The sequence below is a fragment of the Merops nubicus genome, unplaced genomic scaffold (assembly GCF_000691845.1).
Source record: "Merops nubicus isolate BGI_N331 unplaced genomic scaffold, ASM69184v1 scaffold17912, whole genome shotgun sequence".
Taxonomy (NCBI): Eukaryota; Metazoa; Chordata; class Aves; order Coraciiformes; family Meropidae; genus Merops; species Merops nubicus.
In genome coordinates, this window is record NW_008594438.1 from 1 (window position 1) to 18,766 (window position 18,766).

Genomic DNA, 18,766 nt, shown 5'->3' on the forward strand with positions numbered 1-18,766 from the left:
CCTCCGCACCTTCGGTTCTTTCAGATAACGCCCCGCGAGGATAGTGAGGGTTATTTTTTTATTTTTTTTTTTTCCTGTGTTACTGCATAAAGCGTAACAGTGATTCTTCATACTGACCGAAATCGATTTACAGTGTTAAAAAAACAGAGTTAATTCCCCCCCCCCTAGCTAATCGGCCAGGAGAATGTGGAAAGTTTTATTTTTGAAACGCTTTTAAATTTCCCCATTATTTCAACATGATCTAAACCACATAAAGACACCTTTAAGATCATGGTTGGACTTGATGATCTTAAAGGTCTCTTCCAACCTAAAGGATTCTATGGTTCTATTATTCTATATAAAAAATAATTTTTTTAAAAAAAACCATTTTCCTGGAAGAATCGGAAAACAGGACTAAGATTAGCTGCGATAATGAGACCAAGAATATTTTAACATTTTTTACTTTCTGCAGGCATTTACGTATTTTTTTTGAGAATAACTTTTTTCTTGTACGAAACAGTTTGTAAGACATAATGACAGATCTCTGCAAGTGCGCCTTAAAAAATATATAGAAAATTGATTTATACATTGAAGTTTTTCTTAATTAGCTCCTTTAATGTGTGCCTTGGGGGCTTTGGTGCATTTCCTATCTACGTATGTGTTGACGGTAAGTGTCTGAAAATTGTGTTTAGTTAAAATCAGCTCGGACGGAAAGAAAAGAAACCACTGACAATGCGAGAAAAATCACAAATTAAGTTCTTACCGTATGTTTCTTGCCATCTTTGTAGATTTTAATTTCAATAAAGTTTTAAACTTTATTTTTGCCTGTTTGTGAGAGTAGAAAACAAAACAAAACAAAACAAAACAAAACAAAACAAAACTCCAAGCCTTTTCGAATCCTCTAACACATTTTATGACTTTTTTTTTAGTAATGTGAGATATGTAAAAATAGAAAAAAAATAGGAAAAGTTTTCATTTCTTATTAAGAAGCTACAGAGGAATATTTCTTATCTCTACTACTCAGATTTTACCTAAAGACGAATGGTTCCTAGACCTTATACAAAGTATATGTAATGATTTGCAGGAACTCTCTGTATTTTGTAACCATAACAAACTTAATTGGAAACAATTCCACTTTACAAATCCGAGAGAAGGTATATGTAATCTATTGAGTTTGTAAAGTGAAGGTAATTTTCGGTTTAATTTGCTTCTTGATTCGTCACTTTGCAGCTACTTAGTTCACTTCACAGTTATTTTGTATTTTCATATGAATAGAGCTTTATACGTCTGCTTCCAAGTGTAAAGGAACATTTGTCAATAGCTTTATGCCACTTACCTTATAAGAAAATCTGTTTTGGGCTAAGATTCCTTATCTGTAGAACTCCAGTTGAAGCTGATTTCATGGATTATTAACTACTTTAGTGGCAGAGTGAAAAATATTCAAGTACTCTCATACAGTCTCCTTACACTGAAAGGTTTTAGGTTATATTTTCAGATACAATTTTCAGTTAAAATTCAATGTACTTTTGCTCTGTCTGTGGTTAATATTGCAGATTCCTCTTCCATGACCTTGTATAGAAATACCTACACCCGTATAGAATCTTGTTCCTTTTGAAACTGTAATATATGGGCTCTTGAGTTTAAAGTCCCCCTTTAACCAGTTGTTTCCCTCCCCCCATCTTTTGTACAGTGAACTATGGGATTACTAAAGTGGAAGGACAGCCACTTCACACGGAGCTGAGCAGGCCTATGGACAATTGCAACAATATCAGGATGTCTCCGGTGAAAGGGATGCAGGAGAAGGGGGAACTGGATGAACTTGGTGATAAGTGTGACAGCAATGTCTCCAGCAGTAAGAAGAGGAGACACAGAACAACTTTCACCAGTTTGCAGCTGGAGGAACTGGAGAAAGTATTCCAGAAAACTCACTATCCTGATGTCTATGTAAGAGAACAGCTAGCTCTGAGAACAGAGCTCACTGAGGCCAGGGTCCAGGTAGGAACCAAACTTCAGCATTTCCATGACACGTTGTGCGCTGTAGGAACTGCTAAATGACCCTCTTGAGGATTGTACAAAAGCCCATAAAGCTGAAGTAACTAATTTTGCTTACTTATCCATGAATATGAGTTGTTACGCTGCAGTACTAAAATAATTTGTTATTTTTAAAAATAGCTCATGTTGTTGTTCTAGAAATTTGTTTGAAAGACAGGAGAACAACATCAATAGTAAAGCAGTCTTGATCTCTGGTAGTTCTGTTTTACTGTCAGAATTCCAGGCAGTGAATGCATAAAGCGTTGCATGTAAAGACCTCATTAAAGGGATGTGTTGCATGCAGTTCACTAATGATGGTGCAGAACTTTCACGCAGAGGATTCTGTGTGTGTAATGGCACAAAATGTATAACCTAAAACGCAAGGAAATTCTTAATTTCTGTGCAAAGAATATGCAATGAAACTGCACATATAAAAATGTGTATAAATATATGTGTGTGTATGCACAGCAAAGATTAAATGCTTTTATTTCTGTTGTATGCAATTTAAAAATCACAAAGTTAGGAAGTACATTTGCCGTTTTTTAAACTTGCTTTGCTAGTAGATAATGTTATTCTAATTTTTGGAATGAAGCATACTATTGACCACAATGCAGTATTTTGGTGTCTTAACCGCCTACAGAGTTGATTCATTCAGTGTGTGCTCATACAGTAATCTCAACAGTATTTATGGCTTTGGATGTGTAACGGTGAGAAAAGAAGCTAAATACCCAGGAAACGCAGCCCTTCCCCCGTTTAGAGATCTTCCCTTAGAAAAGGGTGTGAGCTGCATTTTGTGAGTTTATCCTATTTTTAGACACCTTCCCATTCTGGTAGTACTCAACATTTCCATTTAGAGAATAGGAGTCTTGTAGATTCTTAACAGACTGGGATTAATTTTTTTTAATTTAGTAACTTGAAGATGATAACAACTTCACAACTTGTAATTAAACACATACTCACACATGCATATAGAGAAATAGACGTCAGTGCACATGCATACAACAGAAATTAAACCAGGAACACTTTCAGAAGTGAACTCGGATAATTAATTTTATAAAAAAGTGTTCTTTTCCTGTCTATTCAATCAGACAGCATATTCATTGTTGTCATTAGGCAACAGAGTCCAAAATCATGTGTCAGTTACAATGATATGATATCAGTGATGTCAACGGAATTTACCAGTTCAGTGGCTTTTAACTCTTCAGGCTCTGTGCAATCCCTCTCCCTCTGAATTTGTTACAGTTTTCCATATATGACTTCCATTCATTAGGATTTTGTCTTGACTTAAAAAAAAAAAAGCTTGCATAATGTTAAAACACTGTTCTTACAATTGTGTAATTCTGGAATAATAAGAACTATTCCAAGGATAAATTAATACAATAAGGAGTGGAGAATTGGGCTAAAATGTGTCAACCGACTTTTTATCACCTTTTTTTTTTCCCTAATTTTTAGAAGCTTCCTATGGTGAAAGTATTAAAAATAATAGAGTAAATGTGAAAACACATATGTTTTTATCAGCTTTTTACAGAATATCTATTTCTATTTTATTTGAACATGTTCTCCTCTTTCTTAAAGATATCTGATCTCTGTGTTTCTCATATGCTAAATATGAAAGGAAATGGTGATCATTTTTACCCAGAGTAGCAACAGTATTCCATCACAAGATTAAGCAATTTAAAAGGCCTTACATCATTAGAGGCAAGCATCTGGCAACTCAAGGATAACAAGCAGCAGATTTTTACATCGCTTTGTGGAGGCAAATGGTTACTTTATCTCTGCCAAGAGTCAGTTTCTAGTAAAGAGATGTAAACAGAAACATTTTGGGGGACTGTCAAAGGAAAAAAATGTGTGCTTTTTTTCTCATTCAGTTACTATAAATTCAAGCAAGTTGTTTGATTTAGTTTAGCAGAGCGATCAGCTAGCTGGATACCTTACCCACATTCCCCTCACCACCATTTCATCAACATTCAATTTAATATTTGTCCTGCATATATGCAGAGAGAGCCCACCTGAACCTAATTTTACAAAGTTGTTCTTTCCTGCTACATGTCAGTGAAGTAATTGGCACCCATTTTAAGGAGATTGTCAAGGTCTTTTTTCAATGAAAGAGCTTCATGACTAAATTCCCTTAGCATGTTCTTGATGCCTCCGGTGGAGACAGGATAATTTTTGTTTTTCTTTTCTTTTTGCTGAGTCTCAGGCATCATAAATAGTACAAATTTACCAACAAGTTCCCTAACAATCTATGTTCAACAGTTATATGCATAAGGCTTGCTTTGATTGCAGAGTATGTTTTAAAAGATTGCACACACTAAATTTGCCACAATGCCTTGGGAATTAAAATGAGCAAAATTATGTCCTGGTTACCTAAGCAGTCTCAAAAACCAGTTGAGTACTCCAAAGATCAAGGCAAAAACTGAATTATAAACCAAAATAATGTTATTTTAAATATCCTACGGTCAGGTACCTAGAAAGTATCCCTCAAAGTAGATTCACAGGCAATGTCTACATATATTTATAAAATCTTATTGTGAGTGTATCTGTCCAAATGGGTTCACAGCACATTTAGCAGGAAGACTAACTAATGACACTGTTTCCTTAAATAAAATAACAGCTCTTATAGTAGTGTGACTTGTTTATAATGAGTTTAAATGAATTTGCTCATAGCTGAGCAAAAATACTTGGGTGGATAATACTAATTTTATAAAGGAACAGTTAGTTTTCTTAGCAATCCCTTTAGTTTTATCCTGATTTAGCTGATCAGGATAAATCTTAGCCAGCCCAAACTAAACTGCTTGAAAGATTTTTTTTTGTTTTTTTTCCAAAGACCACAGGACAATGGCAGACATCAGTCACAGCAAGAAATGTGCGTATAATAGGTTTCAAGATAACACCCAATTCTTAAAATATTTAGAACAGTCCAAAGGTTATTTAAGCATAAATAAGATAGCTTTTAGTTGACAAGAAGGCATTATTTCAGGTTTAAATTATTTCATAGTCTAAATGTAAAGTGCCATTCTTTAGTTTTGCATTGTCAGAAACAAATATCACCAGCACAAATGTGAAAAAAAAGTGTCACTATATTTTTAAAACTTTCTGCGATTTCATGATCTTTTAAATAACCTTCCTGCCCTGTTAGCCTTCCTTGTAGGAAGTTTCTTCTGCAGCACAGACTGCTGTCCCGGTGCCAGCAGCTCCTGCTATTTCACTACTTCCCTTGATAAAGAGCACGTATACCTCTAGGAGGCAGATCACATCACAGGTTGTCACATCAAGTCGGTGGGCGGGTTAAATTAAAAGTTTCTTTACAATTTCACTTGCTGCTACTTGGCTATTTTCCTTTACTCAAAATTAGCACTACCTGACAGACTGATCTCTCCTTTGCATTTTTTTTTTTCTTAAGACCCTAGAAAGGAAATAATATATAATTTTAAAATGGCCAGAAATATCTCATACAGGTCTGTCATTGAGATTCACCATTAGGTGGAAAACCTTCCCTTCTTAGCTAAACATACATTTTTTAAGCTACTGTCCAAAAATCTCTTGGCTCTTTCCTAAGACTTTACACAGTTTGTAATTGAATTTACCTTGATGATTGTCTCCTCATATACCATAGGTTTGGTTCCAGAATCGAAGAGCAAAATGGAGGAAAAGAGAACGCTACGGTCAGATCCAGCAAGCTAAGAGCCATTTTGCTGCCACCTATGATATATCTGTTCTTCCAAGGACTGACAGCTACCCTCAGGTATGGTAAAGATCAAGTAGTACTTTGGCTCTACGTTCACCTTCTCTTCCATCCTTAGGCACACATGTGCACAGAAGATGCATGAAGACTTTCCTGTATTTAGCTTTCTGTGTCTTTAGACATATTGACAAGACCTGCCACTGTAAACAACCGTTCCAACATCCAATATGAATAATTTACTGTTAAAATACAAGTATTTTTTAAACAACTATTTTAGGAGAGGCAGAGTTTTGCATCAGTTATGTACTGAGAAAGGCTGGTAGTATGGTTGTGCAGCTGTTTTTTCTGCACATAAAATTACGTTGGGATTTGAGTAATTCTAAGTCTATACAGAAATTCTGAATGAAGTCTAGACCCATTGAGACTGACTGGAATGATGTAATTTTGACTGTAAGAAGGTCAGAATTTTCTTTCTGGGATGTTTATATTCACAGCCACCACAGCCTTAACAACTCTAGTATTGTATGCTTTGGTAAGATGAGGCATGAACTTAATGATCTCTTGACAACTTCCTTCTGACGTATTAAACATGCACCATTTCTTTATGGACCTCAATAGACTGTTGAATACATCAAGTCTTCTACTAGCATGAAAGCATATCATGGCCACATGCAATCAGAATTAAATATAAATGGTTGGGAGAGGTAGGCAGAGAAATAAGAAAGCTCTTCAGGACAATAATAATTTGTTTAATTAATTTTTTTCTTTTTCAGTCTTCCACTAGTATGTAGTGAGGTATACTGTATAACAAGCTCATAATCTTCTGTCTCTGTTCTCCAGTCCTCTGGTTTATTGTCTTGCCTCACTCTCTGCTATTGTTTTTCTGCTTGCCTCTTTTAGTACGTTGAATATTTTTGTTCTGAAGCCATTGTTTTTCATGTCTCTAGCTTCTCATTGCTTTTACCACATAATTAAAAAAAAAAAAAAAAAAAAAAAGCAAAGAACCATACAAAGAAAAAATCTTGTATGTGTTGCTGTGGTAGACACCTCCCACTGGTAGTGTCCTGGTGCTCTTCTAGCTCATTAGGCAACAGGGTCCTTGCCAGCCTTAAGAATATACTCATACTCTATGTAGGCTTGCTTTGGTTATGCTCTACATTGGCATTGATCGGCTTTGAACATGAGGCCTTGGGCTCATGCATCATCTTCCTGGCTTAAAGTGCTTCACCTCTGAGTACGATGAATATTACTAGATTGGGTGTCTGGATGAACGATGGTGTGTGTTCCAGCAGCTCAGAACGTGTGAACAACCATTTCAGATCTAGTGCCACTTGAAAGTCTGCCTAGTTTTATTTTATAATGTAATAGTGCATAAGCCCAAATTACATCAAAAACTACTGCTTGATACACTCTGTGTTTTTATAGGAAGACATAGTGTTTGTTTGAGTCCTGCCTAGGTGGACGTGGGTGTGCGAAAAGATCTTAAGCACTCCTAGGAAAATTCATAAAGAACTAGATGCACAGTCTCACTCCAGGTGTTAAACTATCTTTTGAAGGCCTTTCTGACTTATCTATAGCATCAGAACAGATGATACAAGGAGTAGTTTGTAAGCTTTGGGCCTGCTATCCCTGACTCAGTTCTCTAGACTGAATTTTGTGCCTCCAAGCTTACCTTGTATTTTCAGAAGGACTTCATCTAGAAATTTTCTCAGTTAATACAAGTTTGAATAGTATAAGATAATGGAAAAATGCAAGTCACTGTTAAGCACTAAAAATAGTTGTCCTAAAATCAATGTTTTTAAAAAATAAACACTTCTGAATTATGTAAGAATTTCATCCATAAAAATCTAAACATAATGAAACATCTATTCTGTACTTTCAGATTGCTAAAAAGATGACTGAATACACTGCATTTCTATTTACAAGTCTGTCATAAAAATATCTTTCCTAGGCTGACTAGGCTTTCCAGTTGATCAAGTTTCAGCCTGGCAAAATTTTCTACCATTAACTTATAAGTTAGTAAAGCCAGGAGTTTGAAATGGAAATATTGGTACCATAACCTCAAATAAAGCATCTCTAAAACGTGTAGAAATATAAAAGGCATAAACATAAATGGGTAGTGCTCACCTACAACCACAGACTAGCACACTGCAGGTAAACAGACCGGTACAAACACATAATTGATTTTGGTCACTGTGTGACAGGTGCCTTCTTCCCCCCACAAAAAAGCCAAAATAAAACAGGGAATGCCAGAACAGTTTGACACATGTTAACTGTCACCTGAGGATCTAGGACCCCTAAACCTGTTTTGTCTGGGCTTGCTTTCTCAGCCAAATAGAGTGACCACAGGCCACCCTAAACTAGGGTATAAATGGGGCACTGCTTAAGAACCTGTTGAGCTGGTCCTTTGCAGAGCTGTGCACTTGGCAGTCGGACCCTCCCTTTGAACATGCCATCCAGGAATACTTCCATGGACTGAGTGAGTCTCTGCAGATTGAGCAAGCCTCGCCCTCTCTTCGGGTGAATGTTATTTTAGGCACTCTTGTGTAGGAAGTTTCCCCTTTATGAGTGAGTGTATGCCCATTTTGGTTCATCATTCCTTAAGTTAGTTGTGTCATAGATTTATTCCCAACAGACATCCAAAATTCTTTGGTTTTTGTCAGAAGGAGTGGTGGGCAACTTTGGTTGCAATAACCACCACATTTTTTGATAGCAGCTACTATCTTGTTTTGTGGGTGCCTCTGTGACAAACCTGCACAAGAAAGTTGTGTTGTACTCTACCCTATTTCCTGAAAAGGAATGAGGAGCTAAATGAAAGTGTGTGTCCACTCCACACTGACAGCTGAATGCTCGCATGCATAATTTGAAAATATGATAAAGCTAAGGTACCTTACTCCTCACTGAAGAAGGTGTCTGCCTTGCTGTGTATTGGAATATGAATAAGTATCAAGGCAATTACCAGGGAACAGTCAGTGCAAGTTCCTGTTCTTGCTAACCTGGTGGTAATTTTTCATAGTTTCACATTCTAAAAATCCTTACCTTCACTATGGTATCAAATGGTATAAATGGTTTCTGTATCACATACATAACATTTCCAGTGAGAACACTTGAGGCAATGAAAATCTATACTGAAAACACAATGATCACTAACTTCACTATATTCTAATATTTTGAATTATGTATCTGTTTATAAGTGTGTCACATGTAAAATAAATATACAGCACATGACTTGCTATAAACTCATTAATCTATCTCAGTTCAGGCAGGAAGAGATATTTAAAATTGTTATCTGCATGTTTGCTTTTAGTATTACAGACTGATTTCTAAAACAATTCCTTTATTTCTGTGTAAAAGGAAGAAAATAAACCAAGAATCGATTTTTCCTTTTCCTCCTCCCCCATTCCCCCATGTATAAGCACTCTTACTATGGCACTGACTTCAGTAAATATTAGACAAGCTTTGTCATACTTTTGAGTAAATAGTTTTTCTTGGGGATTGTGGAACACACATCACTGGATCTTATGTATTAAACCTTTATTAACATGGGGCAAAACAGACTCTCTGTTGCTGGCAAAAAATATAAGATGGATATTGAAAAAGGATGAAATCAAGCTGAAACATTTACTGCTCTGTGGCAGAAGGAACAGGAGACCAAATGTGAATTTCTGGTGTGCATTATATGAACTTGCAGACTGAAGATTTCTGTTTTGAGGTCCACCATGGATTCATTCACAAAATAGATATCCCACTTGCATTAATTCCAGCAGGCACATCAATCTCTTTTGCAGTCATCAGAGTGTGTAGAGACCCCTTCTTAGTCTCCTCACCAATTATCTTCATCATGTACAAATTAAAAACATAATGCTGCTATGTGTGTGTGACTATATAAATCTGAAGTGCTCCATTTGGTCACCAGTGTCTGGTGTTATTAAAGATTTCTTAGACGCTGTTACAGTGCTGATAAACAGGACTTCCAAGAAGGATGCACCCTCAGGGGGGACAGCTGGTAGTCAGATAAATAGACATTTTTGTCTAGGATGCAACCAAAAGGACTTTTATGTTACAGATGAGTTCCATTTACAGTTGGTGGAAAACTGGTCAATTAAGTTTTATCTTCCAGTAGTATGAGATATAAAATAGGTCAGATGAACTCTAAAAATACTTTTTTTCCTTGTTTAATGCCCAGTCCAACTGCAGACATCTATAGTCATCTTGGATGGATCTGTCTATTACGTGTTGGGAGAGGAACAATGAAAAAGCTGCTTAGCCTTGCTCTTCTCTCACCTTATTGGTCTTCACTACTTTTGTTGTCCTATGCCTAGTGAGAAGGCTAGTGTTACAAAGGGTATTTGACCTTGTCAGGTTTAATGTTGATGTATGAGAAGTAGCAAGGGACCAAAAAACCTGAGACAAAATTTCATTCTTATTCCCTCATTATTTACACACACGAGAGTGAAATTTGATCAAAAGCCTACACTATTATCATACAGACCTCCAAATTTCCCTGTATGAGTTAAATTTATAAAGCAGTTATCTTTATAAATGTAAGTGCATCAATATGCAAATAAATATTAAATTTTATCCTTGAAAAGCAGAAATTAGGGCAAATATTCTTCCCCCACCTAGGGTCTTTTCATAATTTGCATCTTTTCTTCTTGCTTGTTCTTTGAGTCTAGTTCATTTGTTGTCATTGTTCTTCTAAGTTCTTTTGAAAGGGTTTACCTTGTCACATCATTATACTTTCCTTCTTACTATCATGTGTGAAATGTATTGTTTGCTTTTTGCCTTTTTTTTTTTGCCTTTTTTTTTTTTTGTTTTTTTTTTTTTTGAAACACCCAGCCTAGGGCAGGTGGAAATCCTGAGGAGGCAAAAACATTTCAAATGTATGGGAACTGGAATGACACAGAATGTGTAGAAAGAAGGTAGAATGCCAAAATCTCAAAGGTAGAAGAAGGAAGAAGCTAAATTGTGCATTTCATCCACCAGACTGATAAATCAAATTAAATATGTTGAACAGTATGGCATCACATGATTTGTTTTGGCAACCAAAGAGTGTAGAAGTGGTATCAGTATACATGTGTTATGTACTAAGTCCTTGGATCATCATTACAGTTCTGCTCTAGCCTTAGTACATATGAGTAATTCTCATTAGCAATAATCAAAGTTACATGCTCCAATTAAATCTTTCATATGGCATATATTAGAAACCACATGTTATGTGACTTAAAAATTCTTTTAACTGTAGTAGACACATAAATGACAGTTAATCACAATAGTTCATTAAGGCTATGGGCATACTGATTAAGTAGGAGTAGATGTGGTAGACATATCTGAGCTAGCTTCAAAGACGTTTTATTATATACTCATGCTGTCTAGCTGTGAAACATGGAGCTCAGGCTGGGCCACCACCTGGATGGTACGTTGCTTTCTGCATATGTGCTGACTACTGCACTGCTGTGAGTGATCTTCCAACAAGAGTAACACTTCTAATCTTTTTGGGTGGTGTCTGTTCTGCACAAACTAATTTGTGCACTGCATTTTTTTTTTCTTGGTTCTAAACTATCACTGTATGTGGTCCTCCTTGCAGTCTCAACTTTCAACTTGTTGCTTTATTATTTTTTTTGTGAATCATGTATTTGTTTAAGTGCGTGAGTGACTTTAGCTGGGGCTGAATTATAAGGCAAATCCATTTTTTTATGAGATACAAACTTCTTATTAACAGTGTTTTTCAAAGTGTGAAATTTTGGTTTTAACTGTATCATAGATGTGGAATATAGTTAATTTTTATTGTAACTGTCCCTGAGATTGCAGTAGGGAGAAGTTACAGTTTATCATAAAGCATCCCATAGAAGAATGAAAGCTTGGTGACTTTTCAAATCCTGTGTTATTTTGCATCTTAGCAAACTTAAGCATGGAATCTAACAGATGTTTGTTTTGTTCGCCCTATGTAAGGCCTAAATATGAACTGAATGGGTCTATGACATATTTAAGAGTTGTAGCATTAAGCGTCTCACGAGCAAGGGCCAAACTGTATTTTATGGACATATCTGAAGATGGTGTGCTGCAGCTCTCTCATATGTAGCTGAGCCAAATACAGTGCAGATGATCTTCATATGTTCATTAAGTCCCAACAGCTCCTGTGAAATGATCACAAATTACACCAAGAAGTATTCTGTCTAGGCATAAAGGAAAAAAAAAATGTAGTAATGCTTTGGAAAAAATTGCTCATAAAAGTTATTGAACTTCTGTAGCTGGAGCTACTAAAAACTTGGATGGATATTGCTTGAGTAACCTGATCTAAATTCAAAATTAGATGTTAGCAAGGGTTTGGAAAAATAATCTCAGAGGTTCTTTTCAGTTTAAATTATTCTGAGAATCTATGAATCTGCAAACACAGGAAGTACAGGCAAATCTCTACCCATACTTTCAATGTTCTTCAGAGGCCCCGTTAAAAAAAAAAATACTGTGGCAAGTGACAGACCAAATTAGTTGTGTTGATGGACTAGGAACAGCCTACAGATTATGACTTGTAAACTAGCAGTTTTGACTAGTATTTTAGTCAATAGACTATTCAATCAATCAATAGACTATTTTGAATTGGTGTTTCAACAGCTATTGCATTTAATCTGCCTAAAGTAGCTCCTTGTGCAAGCACAGGTTTCATGTTTTCTGGCAGTGCAAGGACTGTTGCTTCACAAAAAGCAGAAAATGACAAAAAAAGAGAAATGACAAAAATTTAGCATATCAGTCTCCTTGACGTTCATGTTTTCTATGATTAGGCAAATTCTTAACCGTTCAGTTAGTGCCACTGTTGTACCCCTTGCAAGGCACAGGAACATCCTGAAAACAGACCCAATGTGTAATTTATAATTACTTACTAGGGTAATTACAATAACATAATTTATATTCTGTAATATAATAACAGCAATAACAATCAAATTAACATTTTTGTTTCTCATGTGAAGCACTAAAACACACATCTACTCAAATAGAAGGTACATGTGCTCATATATGTGGAAAAGGACTGTCTGGAAAGGGACTCCAGTCTGGATAAGCAAGTGACTCACCAGGAGTCAAGACACTTGGGGATGGGAGAGCCAAAGCTAGGTACATGATGATAAAACCCTCAGAAATGTGGAGATTTGAGTTGATGTGATTTCTCCAGGTGTCGTGTCAGAAGGCTAAAGCTCCAAGAACTGAAATTTTAACAGAAGAAAAACAATGACACCAAGTGGGATGACCAGTTACCTCAGCTAATTTTCCTCTGCAGTGTCAAGTAGAAGGTCATATGCTTAGGAAATGATATCATAAACCTGTTAACAACCATAACTCTCCAGTTATGTTCTTGTCACAGCTATGAAATCCTACTTCTTGTTTCTATCAGGAAGGGTGTGTATGCATCTGCGTGTATAAAACGTACAGTAGGTAAATATATTGAAGGGCCCTGGTAATTTCATGCTAACCACAAGAGCAGTGCTCAAGTTGTTTGTGATGTTAACAGAAACCAGAGATGTGCTGTATGTATAGCCTCATTCACAGTCTCTGAATTGCCTTTTATATAGTTCATGGATCACACAAGGTTTTAAGAGGTAAAATATTTTCTTTAAATTCATGTACATAATGTCCCTTTTCCTTCTAACATACCAGAAGAAGGTCTGATAATTTTGACTTATTGTAAAACATTACCGTATTTATTTTTAATACAGAAATACATTCTGTACCTAAATTTCACTACAAGATATGTATGTTGTAAATCCTTGCTAAGAAATGAAAATCTAATATCAAAAGTGAAGTCACTCAATCAACTAAAATGAATAGAAAACTGACATAACTGAATATTCTTTTGAAAAGTGTAACTTTCTCATGAGAGAAGATGTAATGCTTTTGTAGCATCTTGTGGCATTTCTGAAGTTAAGTTTACTAATCTGGATTCCTTCCTCTAAGGAAGAAACCTATGGCACACCTTTGAGAGTTTCAGGAATTAATAACTTGTTCACATATGTCTTTAACAAGACATTGGTGTGTTTTAGGATTTGCAGCTAAATTCTGTTCTCATTTACGCCTGTAAAATCTCACTTAAGTTAAATTGAAAGAGATTTGTCTAGGATAAAAATATCAGTAAAATTTGTGGTACTAAACTTAGTTTACTGCCAACAAAACTACTAGAAACATGGAAGGAAAGAGTAAATTTTTTAAAATTATTTTTATTTTTTAATGCCTCCAGACTATGTAGATTATTTGGCACTTTCAAACTGAGCCTATGAACCTTTTGAAGTCTTCCAATCACATATCAAAGGCAATCTCATGTGTGTCCCTTTTAAAATAGATTTTCTTTTTCAAATACTTCCCATAATTATATCTGTGCAGTCTGGGCAAATGCAGCATTTGACATAGTGTTTCTTAAAAAGAGATCTTAGTAAGACAGATAGATGAGATTTTGTCATGTGTGATTTAGCTCTGGAGATTATGAGCTCCTTCAGTCTTAGCTCCCTTATTAGACACTGCATAGATATACAAGTCTCCTCCTGGGCAAATTCATCCTGTTGTGAAGGTTCTGAGACTAACCATTTGGCCTGGAAATATCATCAAAACCAATGAGGTTCTTTGTGTATGTGTGCAAAACTTTTTTTTTTCGTAGATTATTTTTTTCCTGGATTCTTTTTTCAGCTGTATCAGCTCCCTGTTTTAATTCAGTAAAAGCTGTACCAGCAAAGAAAACTGAAATGCAAGAGCATGGAAATAGGAATGAGTGACTTGTTTTGCAAGAAGAGGAAAGAAAACCCCAACCGTTTCTTTATCTGTCACTGCTGCTGCAAGAAACTTAACGTGTGACCGGGAAATACAATAAAGTACAGTTAAAAGTTCCCAGTACTCCTAAACAAAAAAAATGTGTATGAATGACTAGGTTTCTGATTTTCCCAGTTCATCATTGAGATAGAACTTGTGCAGCTGGGCTTTCAAAAAAAAGTGAAGATATTTTCTGGACTCTATAGCCCTTCAGCTGCTATCTTCTTTACTACTCTGCTCTATACTCAGATCACATGTTATGTGGCTCCAAACTCATGAAGTCTGAGAAGGCAGTAAATCTTATGAGTCTTAGTAGATGACTTTCCAGTTGCCCTACACTTAACGACTTTCTAGCTCTTTCAGTGTCCCTTGTTTCCATTCTGTCATGTTCTGTATATCTGTGATTGGATCTGAGCTATCTTCCAGACAACAGGACATTCAGGAATACCTGAATGCTGAACCACAGGAGATGTACTTCTCTCTTTGGGAATTTTCTGTGATTGAATGCCGCAAACTTTGGTTAGCAGGATCAATGGTTCACATAGGTCTAGATAAACTGTCCTTTAATTGCCAGACCAACCACCTGTTCTCCGAAGATCAAAAAAAAGTTTGATTATAAATCAAAACTAATTCAGGTAGATTAATTAAGGAGTAATAAGGCAGCTGAGGATCATGTCAAGCTGCAGATGGTCTTTTATAGGCTGAAGTTTGAAAGCCTTCTAAAAACTGCTGAAGGGAGGAGGGAAGGATGGGTAGTGTGCAGTTCTGAAACTCTCACTAGAGTCTCTTTCCTCCTGTAGATCTCAGGAGGCCCACAAGAAGGAGAAAAAGTCTTCGATATCCTTCCCCAGGCATCTTATTCACTCCATTACCTCTCAGCAGACCACCTAAGATATTGAGGAGCAGATGCCTGAGGTGTGCCCCACTAGCTGTGCATATGTGTCTGTGTGTAAAGGCAAGCTGCATTCACATGAGTAGGTGTTACAGTGTGTGTGTGCTTGTATGCACATGGTCTGTGCGAATGAGTTGGGCAGATAAAGAGTTTGGGGAGGCATGTTGCTACTATTACTTTTCCCCTGCCTTCTGCAGGAAACCAAAATGAAGCATTTATGGTTCATTTTTTTTTTTTTTTTTGCTGCTGGAATTGCCAAGGAACCCAAATGAGTTTGTCAGTTCCTGATGACCCCTGCTAATATAACTGTTCAGAATACTGCTTTGTAAAATAAGACTTCATCTCATCCTTCCTATCTGCACTAGATCTCAGCTAGATGGGTTCACTGAACCATGATTTATCTCTTTAGCTTGTTGGTGGTTTGGTGGGTATGTGTTGTTGCAAAGTAATAGGACAATGGGAAAAAAACAACAACTCAGCATTAGAAACATATTTTCATTCTGTGTGTGTATGTGTGTGTCTGTCATAATTCATTGCTTCCCCTGACCTCTATTTTGGAAGAAAAAAAAATCACTCTGCTAGAGAGATAAGTTATGTACCTTAAAGCCAAAATTCCTTTGTCTTTTGATTTGGAACATAAAGCCGAAATTAAGTTTGAAATAGGAATTCACTTTGCAGTACTAACTGAAGAGTAACTGCAATATATAGCAGAGAACAAAGACATGTGGGCTCAATCTCAGTGCAATGATATACTGAACAGACAAAAGATTTTTAGGATGAAGACAAATCTAGCAAAGTAAAACAAAAGGAAAAGGGTAGTTACTGGCTGAGAAGATCTGTGCTGTGAATGAGGGCTAAAAATGCCATATATCATGATATTTGTACTTTTTTTTTTTTAAAAAAAAAAGGCATTCAGGACAGAGATATAAGTAAAAGTGGAGGAGAAATATAAAGCTGTGTATTGTATAACGGTGAGTGCAAGTGAGAAATGGCTGAGTAGGTCAGCGTTTGTCAGAAATTATATCCATACAGTCCTGATAGAGAGATATAGAGTTAAAAAAAGACAGGACAGCTGCTGAGTGTGAAGTTTGATTAAAACCAAGTGAATAGAGGAGGAATGAAAGAATGCAGTCTGAGATAATGACATGAGCTGACTTATGCTAGGCCTTGAAAATAATTTTGTCTGTTCATCTAGTAATAAATAAGTGAGAAATACCTATCCATACATAACTTCTTTACACAGATGATAGGAGAAGGCCTGAGACACAGAGTGAAGCTTTAAGTTACTGCCAAGTATAGAGGGAGTTACACATCAAAGCTTGAATACGTGGCTACTCCAAATCTTCAGCAGACATAGCTGGTAACCACAAAGTTTGTCTCCTAGTCTGTCATGCAACGTTTTCCAGGGACGCACAGTGCAGCCAGTTAAGACAGAGCTGAAAGAGAAATGCCCTCAAGTATAATCTCATACAAAAACATAATGAAAAGATTTTTTATCTTTAAATCATCTTTGAAACAATTTTAGGAAGACCTCTTGGATGTGTTATCAACCATGCCTGTATTTTATGAACTTATTAGTTTTAAACCAATTATGCATAACTTCTCAATATTTAATTTCGCTAATACTCATTGATCTTTGTCACTTGAGGAATCCTGGTTTGTTTTGTCACCCTTTTACACTGTTTTCTACCATCACACTAAGAAAGAATTCTGATGAGGATAAACTTTTATGGTGGAAACATCTATGATATTGTACATTCTTCTACGCATTTTCTTTGAAGTCTGTTGTGTGCTTCCACTAATTTTACTGACTGGCTGGGATAATGGTATCCTAGAATTCAATTGTAAACACTCAGGATAGAGCCACAGATCAAATGGATGACAGAGAAAGGAATATGATTCAGCAGCCCTTGCTCTTGAGTGAATGATCCAGTACTTTGACTCATGTAATGTCTTCATGGTATTTTCTAATATGATTACGGAGAACTAGTTAAGTACTACTTGCTTGTTTCAGAGGAGCTCTAACAATGGATGTGTTAAGTAAAGCAAACCAAGCATTGCAGAAAACAAAAGATTAACTATCTAATTTAATCTTATTCATTTTATATATTCCAGATTCAGAACAATCTGTGGGCAGGGAATGCGGCTAGCGGCTCTGTGGTTACTTCCTGCATGCTGCCACGAGACACGTCCTCCTGTATGACACCTTATTCCCATTCACCCCGCACAGATTCTGGGTACACAGGCTTTTCAAACCACCAGAATCAGTTCAGTCATGTGCCCCTCAATAATTTTTTCACTGACTCTTTACTTTCTGGGGCAACCAATGGACATGCTTTTGAAACTAAGCCGGAGTTTGAAAGGAGGTCCTCCAGCATTGCAGTTCTACGGATGAAAGCCAAAGAGCATGCTGCTAATATTTCCTGGGCCATGTAATATAGCAGTACTCTTTCTTAATTTACTTTTTTTTTTTTTTTTTAATTAAATAGCAAACTCAAAACATTTTTATTTCTCATATTTAAAGGACATAACAGTAAGCTGCTGTGTGTGGAATGCTAGAAATCACAATATACATGATATCTGCTTAAACAAATGCAATATAATATTTAACAATAAACCAATAGACCAAATAGATTTACCATGCATCAAGCTCAACAAACCCTCTTTGTTTTGGTTTTTATATAGAAATATGTTTTGTTGTACCAGTTTATGAAATATGATTATAGAACCTGCGAAAAAGAATAAAACTATTAAGCAAATATGTCTACTTCACCAGTTTTTAGCTGTCCTAAAACCAAAATTAATTCTTTACGAATAAATATTTCATAAGGGAACAACTCTGGAAAGGAAAAAAAAATATATATTTAAACCTATGAAGTAAATCTCTAAGCATATTATGCAGAGAAGGAAATATGTGATTGTTCATGTTGTAGGTGGAATTTGTAGACCTTGTATCTGTAGGAATTTCTCATCACTGTGCTGATTCTCTGAGTCAGCTCTGCTGTTTTGCTAAACGCATGTTGAGCTTGTTGGAGTTATATCAATGTACAACTAATGTAATGAGAACAGATGATACTCCTTTATTTTATGGACCTGAGTGTATTCCTATTAAAGATAATGAGATTTTTTTCCCCAGACATACCACTAAAAGCAAGAACACAGCGTTTAACAGAGTTTTCAACGATGGGCAGAGATTATCTAAGCCAACCAGTGTTTAAACAATATCTTTAAGGTTGCAGATGTGGTATCTTGAAACTTAGGTGACTAGAAGAGAGCATGGATACTGCTGTGACACTTTCAACAGAATCCAGATTTATAAAAATACCACAATGACAGCAAAGTCTTACTTCCAATCCAGTCATTCTTACCAACTCTTTTTTATTATTGTAAAA

General features: G+C 36.1%; 1 protein-coding gene across 1 annotated transcript; it reads left to right on the forward strand.

The window, feature by feature from the left end:
* Positions 1-1,669: 1,669 nt before the first annotated feature.
* ALX1 (ALX homeobox 1) lies at positions 1,670-18,133 on the forward strand (the record flags this gene model as incomplete). The annotated part of the gene is made up of 3 exons (XM_008935789.1): positions 1,670-1,974; positions 5,627-5,755; positions 17,490-18,133. Coding segments are annotated over 3 exons (755 nt in total), but the record flags the coding sequence as incomplete, so codon positions are not given.
* Positions 18,134-18,766: the final 633 nt, after the last annotated feature.